At 40.8% G+C, this 11,652-nt stretch overlaps 1 protein-coding gene across 1 annotated transcript in view; it reads right to left on the bottom strand.

Moving 5' to 3' along the window:
• NPNT (nephronectin) overlaps positions 1 to 11,652 on the bottom strand; it is a 78,006-nt gene that overhangs the window by 23,189 nt on the left and 43,165 nt on the right. The window contains exons 7-9 of the mRNA XM_008689508.1: positions 10,013 to 10,147; positions 9,602 to 9,724; positions 7,617 to 8,000 (exon numbers count right to left, since the gene is read on the bottom strand). Of these exons, the coding sequence (XP_008687730.1) occupies positions 7,617 to 8,000; positions 9,602 to 9,724; positions 10,013 to 10,147 (642 nt within the window). The remainder of the gene's footprint in view (positions 1 to 7,616; positions 8,001 to 9,601; positions 9,725 to 10,012; positions 10,148 to 11,652) is intronic.

Below are 11,652 nucleotides of genomic sequence, written 5' to 3'. Positions count from 1 at the left end.
TACATCATGCTCAAAATTTAGAGATATATTAGAGTTTTCTAGAGAATGTTTGTTTTCAATGACTATGCTAAACTGTATCGGGATAAGAGAAAGACCATAATCTGAAATAACTTTCGTCATTTGGGGACAAACTATTAGAATCAACATGTTAAAATTTGGCTAGTTCAAGTATTTGAAGAATAACTTAGATTGAGAAAAAGTTGATTCTAACATAACATTTTATTTCATTCTATTCAATAAATATTTTTGAATGCATACTATGTACCAGCCATTGTGTGACTGTTTCAGGGAAGAACATCTGGGAATTAATGGCTGCCCACAATTAATGGATGCCCACAATTAATGGGTGCCCACAATATAATATACTTGGCAACAGAGGGAAATGATATAGATTAGAAAAACATGTTTAAAGAAATTCCGCTTATACTCAATATTGGGTCAGATGTGACTGTTACATATCTTTGGACCCCATCATTTGAGACAGATTTGAAAAATGAATGATGTTCAAAGGGCAACCCAAAAAGATTGCTAAGTGGGTTGAAAAACAGTCTTTCTTTCTTTGAAAAACAGTCTTTCTAAGAAAAGGTTTATGAAACAAATTACTGAGCCCAAACAAGAGACAGTTGAGTAATTTCCAGAGAGTGTTCTTTGACTACATGGAGTGTAGGGTCTGGAGACACTGACCAGCTGTGTCCATCAGCCACAATCACCTGACGACGCTGCACTGGTGAAACTATAATTTCAAGAACTTAGATCAAATATGAGAAAGACTATCCTTACAGTAATATGGGTTATCGTAAAGGACTTTAGTCACCCATAGAGATTTGGGATATAGCTGGGATGATTTCTTTAAAACCCTGTAAGGACATCACACTTGGGTAATTAATTGATGTTGGTTTAGATGAAAATTTTTAGGCCCCAAATTAAAATGAGAAAAGGCTGTATTATCATTACATCTGGATCGCTTATTTGAAGTTTAATTTTTTGTTTGTTTGTTTTGAACCCCTTTCATTTGTAGCAGTAAAAGGACGAAAATTCCAGCTTCAATGATATTTTGTTTACACCTACAAGAAATGTTTTAAGGGGCTGTTTCTTCAATCTTTTTCATATTAAAAAACGTGCATACCTTCATATAGGCAAACTTTCAAATAATAAAAGTATAATGGAAAAAATATTTGGGCCAGTCTCAGAAGCTAGGAAATACATATTCTGAGACATTACATCTACACTGACGTCATTTGCCTTCTTATTATCATCACATTTTCAGATTTAATAATCCACTGAATAGAACACCAATCTCTAAAAAGAAAGGAGGAGGGGTGTAAGAAAGAGAGGCGAAAATGGTGGAAGCACCACAGTAAAAAAATAAGGAACAATCAGAATAGTTTTTAATTCTTAAATACAGATTAAATGTGTCATTATAGCAAACTAGCTTTTGTATGGAAAATTCGATTACATGATGATAATTATTTTAAAATGCTATGAGTGATCTATTCATTCCTTTGTTGCACAAATAATGTGCAAGGGCCAATTACGACATGCCAGGCATTATTCTAGGTTCCTGAGACACACCAATGAACAAAACAAAGATCCCTGTCCTCAAAAAATTTGTATTCTAGTAGGGAGATCCACCAACAGACACAATAAGTAAGTAAATAATACAGTACATTAGAAGGTGATAAATTGTATTAAAAAGAGAAAAGCAGGAGCAAGGTGTGCTGGTGTTGGTTGGCAGGGATCACGGTGTTGCACACGGGTGTCAGGGCAGTCTCCCTGGTGAGCTGACATTTGTGCAAAGAAGTGAGAGTGAGCCAAGCTGAGAGCTGGGGGAAGAGTGTCCCAGGGAGAGGGAACGGTTGGAGCAGAAGTCCTAATACAGGAGAAGTCTGAGGATCCTGAGGAGGCTGGGGAGGAGTCAATGAGGGCAGAGTGTAAGGAGATGAGATCCCGTAGGACTCCGTGAGACACCGGGAGGGGTTACCTTCCCCTGGAGCCAAGCGCCTGCTGACGCACAGCTTTCCACACTGACATCTCCTTTCTGTTCTAAAAGACCCCTCTAGTCCCTGGGGTGAGAGGGGACCGTGGAAGGGCCAGCGTGGAGGCAGGGAGACCTGCCAAGGGCTCCTGTGGTGCAGGTCCACGGTTCCGCACTCAGAATGCTGGAATCTGAAAGCTATTTCTGTCACTCAGCCAAATTAGGGTAAATATCCTATCTTTCACTGTAGAAACATGCATCTGTTTCCGTATACATATGTATCTTATCACTTTTCTAAACTCTGAAAATTCTGTATTCCACAGCTCATCTGGATAAAGGAATCTGGACCTGTGCTCCCCGGGAAGCAGGGCTTGGGTCGGGGAGGCAGCACCGGAGATGGCGACAGGCACTCCTGCTTGAGACAGAATTGGAAGGTAAGGCTAACAGCATTTCCATACAGATTGAATGTGGGTATAAAAGGAATAATTTACGAGGACTCGGAGTTCTTTCTTTGGCCTTAGCAACTGGTAGGACAGAGGTGCCGTCTCCTGGGGTGGGAAAGGCTGTGGGCAGAATGTGTTTGGGCCGACAATCAGAAACAATTAGACTTGCGGAGTCTGACACACATACTTCCATCTAACTGGAAAGGTCAAACAGGCAGGTGGATATCCAAGTCTAGCATTTGGGGAGAAGTCTGGGTTAGAGATGTATTTGTGTTATCATTTTCTCCCTTGATGTCCTTTTCCTTGATTTCCTTGATTTCCTTTCCTTGATTTCCTAAAATATCTTCAGTCCTCCTCGGGGGGACAATACATAACTACACACATACACACACATTATAAAGAAAAGCTCTGTTTCACAACCTCTCCCGCTACACAAACATGTATTTTTCAATGTAAAGAAAATCCAACTGAAGTATAGGGCTGTCCGGAGACTTCCCGGCAGTGGCCGTCACTAACATCACCTGAACATCCATGAAATGAGGAGAGCCAAATTCTAGTCTCAGACCCGTGGAGAATAAGGATGGCTTAAGAAATTATTTTGCCAGAAGCGATGAAAATAGTGTTGAAATAAATTAGTGCTAAGTTTCCTTTCTGCTTTCACAGTGAATAAACACTAGTTGGTTGTCCTGATTCAGCAGCTATGAAAAACAGTTTGGTGGTTTCTCAAAAAGTTAAGTATATGATTACCTTATAACCCAGCAATTCTATTCCTAGGTATATACCTCGGAGGATTGCAAACAGGTACTCAAAACAAATACATGTGCACACAAGTTCAAAGCAGCACTAGTCACACGAGCTAAAAGGGAGAAACAGTCTAAATGTCCATCAACAGATGATGGATAAACAAATTGTGGCGTATACAGACAATGGGGTGTGATTCGGCCATAAAAATTAATGAATGCTGCACATGTACAACATGGATGAACCTTGAAAACATGCTAAGTGAAAGAAGTCAGACACAAAAGGCTACATATTATATGATTCCATTCATATGAAATATCCAGAATAAGTAAATCCATAAAGATAAAAAGTGGATTGGTGATTTCCGGGGGGCTAGAAGAAAGGAGGAATGGGGAGCAAATGTTTAAAGGACACAAGGTTTCCTTTTGGGGTGATTAATTTCATTAATTAATTACAGATTTGTAGTTAATTATTTTCCAGATTAATCGTATACATTACTTGTTAAGATTATACTTAGAGGTTGGTGTGTGTGTGTGTGTAGGTTGTTTCTAACACAAATGGATTTTTTCCCATTATATACTCTAATTTATTATTTTTGGTATAAAAAGACTATTCATTAAAACAATTTCAATCCTTTAAAAAAAAAAAAAAACTTAGAACCCTCCCCTTATTCAGAAAACAAGCTATAATCACAAGACAGTAATTTAAGAAGTGTCAAATGCCCTTGTCCACACTAACGTTCACCAGTGCTGTAGCTGGAGATGAACAGGAGTGGAATCGGACTGGGGCAGTAGAGTCCAGAGGCAGGACTGCGCTCTGTGGCACGAGGCCACCTTGGCATCCGATCAAGGGAATTCTTTCCCAGGGCATGTCTTTAAGATCACACTCTCTTAGAACGAGTGCTCTCAAACATCGTCAAAACTCCACGTTTCCCCAATCTTATCCTCCTGAATTCTACTGGTGAACTTTCATGTTACTTTTAATTCATATGTGTGTTGATGGAGTTGATGTAGGGAGGAATAATGGAGAGAAAGACATACTTTTTTTTTTTTTTACAGAGAGACTGAATGCCAGCGAGTGGGGAGTGGCAGAGGGAGAGGGAGAGAGAATCCCAAGCAGACTCCACACCCAGCGTGGAGCCTGACCCGGGGCTCCATTTCACGACACTGAGATCATGACCTGAGCCAAAATCCGGAGCTGGACGCTGAACCAACTGAGCCACCCAGACACCCCAAGAAAGATACACTTTTTAAAAAGAGAAAATATTAAAAGACTCAGATGTTGATATCTATGTTACACTGTTTTTATATTAAATTGCCAAGTTTTTATGATCCTATCTTAAGGCAACAGAAGAATATAAGCAGTATCCTTACTTCAGCACCCATGAATAAACATCCCACTGTATGATCACAAAGAGATGAAAACAAAACATAGCAGAGGAGTAAGAAGACATTGCAGAGACAGAGAACAAAGGAAAGGAAGGGAGGGCAGGAGAAAGGCAAAGAGAAGAAAGCTTACAAAAATATCATTTTCAAATAAAACATGGGCATGTAAAACACATTACTGGATCTACCATTAGATTCCTCTAAAAATTACATTTATTGCCTAAAACATACACAATTACAACTATATCAGAATTAGAGCATTTCAATCTCTCTTTAAATGGACAAGGACCTAGAAGCGAAATTTGAGAGTTACATATAAGCAAAAAGAAGCATTTTCTCTTTTAAAAAATCACAAATGTCGGTGTTCTTTTCTTATGGTTAAAAAAAATTTTTTTTTGCTCAAGTGTTCTAAGGGGGCAAAATCTGGTTCCGTCGGGGAGGAGTGGGAGCAGGGGAAGTGGGGACAGGAGGAGGGAATGCAGAAGGTGGCTAGCAGTAAGCACGGTGACACGTGACAGATAAATACAGGGAGTGTTTGCAAGTTGTAAAATTATACATTTTGGTCTAGTAATAAGGGAACAACCTCTTCCTCCTTCAAAACTTGCTGCTTTACCTCTAACCTCTATCTCTGTGGGTGATGCCATCCTTTACCACACACCCACTGAAAACCTGGGAGTATCTGATCTGATCTAGCTCCAATCCTCTACAGCCAACCCCCAGGGCACAGCGAGCACAAGGGACAGCTGTCTGGGTTTCTCCTCAACCCTCCAGTTTACAGGCAGGTTACTGCATATGTGCGAACGGCTTCCTACCTCTGTGCCTTTGGTGTGCTGTCCCTGAACTACAGTACCTGCCTTTCCTCTTGCTCTGTGCCCCGCCCACCCCATACTTCCTGCCCAGAGACTGATTAGGTCTCTAGTCTCTCCCGTTAACACGGTATCCCAGTTATCTTCTGGGCACCATCGTACCCACCAGATTATACCTTATCTGCTTTATCTTTGTAAATCCAATGCCTAATACAGGGCCTGAAATTCTAAAACATACTCAAAAGTGTTTACTGATTAAATGAACAATTAGATTAAAAGTTAAATGGGATGTGATATAGTTAGGTTCCCCATCTCTGAGAGTTTTTGAATAAATCTAAATATGTTACGAGAATTTTCACACTGGACAGGAAATGAGATCTACCATATGACTTTGTGATATTCCTTCCATTTCTACATACATTGTAATCTGTCCAGTTGACTGCCTTTTATACAGTTATTTATAATATTTAACAATAAAGACATTTGACTTGTACTTTGTACAGCTAATTCTTTTTATGTTACATTCATATTCAAGGCATGACCTATGATTGCAATGTCATCGTAAAGAGCTTATTAAAAACGTGCCAATGCAAAAGGCCCTGAGTAGCCAAAATAATCCTGGGAAAGAACAAAGCAAGAAGCATCATGCTTCCTGATTTCAAGCTATACTGTAAAGCTATAGTCATCAAAACGGTATGGTATTGGCATAAAAACAGATTCACAGACCAATGGAACAAAATCAATAGTGCAATGGTCAACTAATCAATGATCAACTGATATTTGACATGGCAGCCAAGAATACTCAATGGAGAAAAGACAGTCTTTTCAATAAATGGTTCTGGAATAACTGGATATTCACATGCGAAAGAATGAAAGTAGACCCTTATCTTATATAACATAAACATATTAACTCAAATTTGATTAAAGACTTGACCACAGGACCTGAAACCATGAAACTCCTAGAAGAAAATATAGGAAAAAACTCCTTGACATGGGACTTGGCAATGAATTTTTGGATAATACACGTAAAGCACAAGCAATAAAATAAAAACAAGTGGGACTGCAACAAACCAGAAATCTTCTGCATGGCAAAAGAAACCATCAACCAAATGAAAAGACAACCTATGGAATGGAGAAAAATATTTGAAAACAATATATCTGATATGGGGCTAATATCTAAAATACACAGGGAACTCCCTACAACTCAATAGCAAAAAACCCAACTAATCTGATTAAAAATGGGCAGAGGACCTGAATAGACATCTTTCTAAAGTGGACACACAGATGGGCAACAGACACATGAAAAGAGGCTCAACATCACTAATTATTAGGGAAATAAAGCCACAGTGAGATACCACTTCGTGCCTGTTAGAATGGCCATTATCAAAAAGACAAGAGATAACAAATGCTGGCAAGGAGGTGGTGAAAAGAGAACCCTGGTGCACTGTTGGGGGGAACATGAATTAGTGCAGCCACCATGGAAAACAGTATGGAGGTTCCCCCTAAAATTAAAACTAGAATTGCCACGTGATCCAGCAATTCCACTTATGGGTATTTATCCAAAGAAAATGAAAATATGTCAAAGAGATATCTCCACTCCTATGGTCACTGCAGCATTATTCACAATAGCCACAGCATGGAAACAACCTAAGTCTCCATCAATGGGTGAGTGGATAAAGAAGGTATGGTATCAATACACAATGGGACAGATACACAGTTCAGCCGTTAAAAAAATGAGAAAATCCTGCCATCTGAGACAGTGTGGATACACTAAGGGAAGTAGGTCAGATAAAGAAAGACAAATACTATATAATCTCACATATTATATGTAAAATCTTAAAAAAAAACACTTACAGAAAGTGGTCAGATTTGTGATTGCCAAGGGTGGTGTGTGGGGGAGGGAGAACTAGAGGAAAGTAGTCAAAAGGCACAAAACTCCAATTATAAGCTCCGTAAGTACTAGGGATATAATGTACAATGTTATGACCACAGTTGACACTACTGTAGGACTTGTATGAAAGTTATCATGAGAGTAAATCCAAAGACTTCTTATCACAGAAAAATTCTGTTCTTGTTTCTTTTGTACGTATATGAGATGATGGACGTTAACTTACCGTGGTCAGTATTTCCCGATCTATGTAGGTCAGATCACTGTGCTACCATGTACACTGTGCTTAAACCCATGCGGTGCTGTACGCCAATTATAGCTCAACACAACTGGAAGAAAAACCACTCCAAAACATGTGCTAACGTAGCTAAGACTTACTGAACACGTCTCCTCTGGGTTTCTGAGGATCTGTCTGTATCCTGTTGTCAACGGTAATCCATCTTGGAGACGTAGTGGCAACAGGTGTTACAGGGGTCAGGCTGGTGCTTGGGCTTTCTGGGCTTGTTGCTGGTGGAGATGCTCCAAGATCTGTGAACGGGGGTGGGGTCGGCTCTGCTGTTGGCCTTGGTGCAGGTCTTATTGTTGGCTTCGAAGTGGGCCTGCTGGTAATAATAGGAGGAATATACGGTGTCTTCAGAGGCCACCTAGTACTTCCAACATCAGGAATCCAGTTACTGTGTCCTCCATCACCCTTTGAAATGGTACCATTTCCCTTTGGTATGTGAATTGGACCTGAAGGTTCAATCATAACTTTTGGAATATCTGAAAGAGTCAAAAGATTTAAATTAGTGTGTAACCCTCTCTCTCTCTAAAAGTTTGGTTGTGGAATCAAATTGTGAAAAACGTTAGAATATCTCATGCCAACTAGGCTTACTTTTCACATTTAGAATATCCCCTACTGTGTCATGCTGCTTTCCAAATAAGGACCATGCGTGTGTAGTTATATGATACGCAGATATATATTCACACACACATCTCCATCCTGTGGATATGTGCAAACATTATATTGGTATTTCTGTAATGGACATGTATTATTTACAACACAAAGAATTTCAAGTACTTGTAAAATGGAAATAGACAACAATCCTTGAGATGTTTAAAATGCAGAAACATTCTAAGGTTTTTAAAATATGAGAAATGTTTGTTCAGAATCTATGTTAAGTGTCCCTAGGGCACACATATATTATACAATCATGTTTTGAATAATCTAAAGACTAATACTTTTCTCTTCCATATTCTATATAAATTCAACTCATGCAAAATATATTCATTCAATGTTCCATATATGTTTTTTAAAGATCTTATTTATTTGAGAGAGAGAATAAGAGAGCATGAGCAGGGGGAGCAAAGGGAGAGGGAGACGGAGAGAGAATCCCAAGCAAACTCTATGCTGAGCATGGAGTCAGAAACGGGGCTCGATCTCACGACCCCAAGATCATGACCTGAGCAGAAACCAAGAGCTGGACACTTAATCGACTGTGCCACCCAGGCGCCCCTAATTGTTCTGTATATTTTTTAAGCTTGTTTGCGTTCCCCCTTAACTAATTTATTCAACTGCTTAAAAAAAAAAAAAAAAACTTCAGAGGTCACCGTGATGATCTGTGGACTCTTTTTCTGTGATTATCTTCACCAAAAGGAATTAATATTTAATCTTCCTGGAATGACATATTCCAGGCCTGGAGTATGACTACATGACCCTTCAAAAATCCTTTAATTCCCATGATTTTAAGTCTTATGATTTTCAGTAAATATTTTACTCCAAAACTTTAAAAATTATCTATGGTCATATGAAATGTATGCTAAATTATGGCCTTTAATTTGTAAAACTTTCATCTTGGAGGTTATTTTTTTCATGTTTATCTACTAACATAGCCATACTCCAAACAGAGCTTTTAAGGATTTAAAAAGCAAAACTGTCCTAAATTTAGAGAAAATAAATATTGGAATGATTTTTTAATAGTAGACTTAGGAAACATAAAACAGAGGAACAAAAAAAGTAGTATATATTCAGATTTTCCCTCTGTCATAATGTAATGTTAATGACAAACATTCATTTCTGATTATAACAAAATCAAATTCTCAGGGAGAGCTCCATCATTTCTTGCCAGCCAAAGGGAAGCTATTGAGAGATTTTAGCAAAGGAATTGAATGCTTTTAAGATTAGAATGTATTACTGAGCCTTTAATTTTTTAAAAATACTGAGCAAGTGACTTGCCTGTTTGCTGAAAATACAGACTAACGTTATTAGCTACAAAAAGTATACTTTTTGGATAATTAACCCTGTTCTTCATCTCCCCAGTACCGGGCTTCATGGAATCCCGTACTTCCTGCTATTAGTCAAAGCTGGGGGCGCCATTACTCACACACACAATTCAGTCCGTCACCCTTGTATCCATCTTTACATTTACACTTGTAGGACCCGTGTACGTTGTAACATCGAGCGAAGCGGCTGCACTGATACTGACCGAGGGAGCATTCATCTATGTCTGCATCAGGAAGTGGGAAAAGAAGACGTTTATTCGGGAGAGAAGTATGATGGCATCAAAAATATAGTTTCGAAAAAAAAAATTTTTTTGTAAGGTCCACATAAAACCAGCAGATAAACGGAAGAGACAAAGACCCGTGCATCCAGAACCACCAAATGGTTGCACGGGGCTTCTGTGTAACGTAACGCCAGCACCCTCCCCTGCCTCTGACTCCCGTCACCACCGCGGGGGAGAGAGCTTCCACATCCCAGGAAGAGACAGAACAAAGTGATGGCTGAGGTTCGGTACCGTGACACTGGTATTTGCCCGCGATGTGCGTGAGGTCGAAGCCTTTATGACACTTGCAGATGTAACTCCCAAAAGTGTTGACACACTGCCGAAATGGAGGGCAGGAGACTCTTCCGGTAGCACATTCATCCACATCTAGAAACAAATCAACCGTGTCTTAGAAGCCGCAGCTCGTTCGGATGGAATGGATTTTAGAATAAACGTCGGCAAGTGGCTGCCTGGCAGGGCAGGCTCATCACAAACGTTATCCAGCTGGTTGTCCTGACAGGCAACATAAATTCCACATCTCCAAATTCCGACCATCCTCCCAAGCAGAGCCATCCTGGGCCTGCTCCATCTCTCTGCGCAGACGGCACCTGTATCCACTAGTTGCCCCGACCGGAAACATAAGGCACCCTTAACTACCCTATTTCCCATAACCCGAAATCATCAGGCCCAGTTAACCAGGCCCAGCCTGCCCTTCACCCACGGCCACTACCCTAGCTACCACCTCCCAGGTTAGACTGTGACCGGAGCCTCCGAACTGGTCTTTTCCCCGTTCATCTTACTCCCTCCAGAGCATTCCCACTCAACTGTCCAAATGTTTTACTGAAACCTAAGATTGGAGTATTAAAACTCAACTGTTCTACTTGCTTGTTAAATTAAATCCTCATTCGTCATGCTGTCCGTGACCGTCCCGCACTAACTATGTAGTCCTTACGTACCCCCTGCTCAGGTGTCAAGCCCCCACCCCTTGGACTCCCTCCGCAGGGAAGCCACGGAGCCTGCTCTCTTTCTAAGCCTCACGCAGGCCAGCCCTGTCTCTCACGGCAGTGCCCTGCGCCGTGTCCGCCTGCTTGGTGACTCTTCACACGGCCAGTGGGCCAGGTCTGACCGAAGGGCTTTCCTTGACCATTACTTTCTAAAATAGACCCTTTGTTTTCCTCTTCATACCTCATATTAACATTTAATATTGTTTGTAATTTTACTGGGTATTTGTTTCTTTTCTGTGCTCCCTATCAGACAGTCAGCTTTGTGAGGATCAAAATCTTGTCTCTCTGTCCACTACTATATAGCCTAGCGTTTGGCACAGTGCCCAAAATACAGGAAGTACTAAATAAACCTCGCTCGAATCTCTACTACCTGTTTGTGGAGTACACGCTACATGCTAGGTACTGTGCTCAGCTCTTTGCATACGTAATTCCATTCAGTCCTTACAGCGGCTCTATGTGGCACTGCGCCCGTGTTAAAGATGACGAGACTCAGGCTCAAAGGAGGGAAGTCTTGCCCAAGGTTACATATCAAGCACACGGCAGTGCTGGTTTGAAATCAAAGCCCAGGGGCGCCTGGGTGGCACAGCGGTTAAGCGTCTGCCTTCGGCTCAGGGCGTGATCCCGGCGTTATGGGATCGAGCCCACATCAGGCTCCTCCGCTATGAGCCTGCTTCTTCCTCTCCCACTCCCCCTGCTGTGTTCCCTCTCTCGCTGGCTGTCTCTATCTCTGTCAAATAAATAAATAAAATCTTTAAAAAAAAAAAAAAAAGCCCAGACTGCTGACCACAATCCTGTGCGGTCTTTCCAATTTACAGGGAAAACGTCTAACCCTTTCGTTCAGAATGTACAGTCTAGCCCTGCCTACCTGCCCAGCTTCACCGCTCACGG

This window comes from Ursus maritimus, unplaced genomic scaffold (assembly GCF_017311325.1).
Source record: "Ursus maritimus isolate PB19 unplaced genomic scaffold, ASM1731132v1 scaffold_11, whole genome shotgun sequence".
Lineage (NCBI taxonomy): Eukaryota > Metazoa > Chordata > Mammalia > Carnivora > Ursidae > Ursus > Ursus maritimus.
This window is presented reverse-complemented; position numbering and strand designations above follow the sequence as displayed.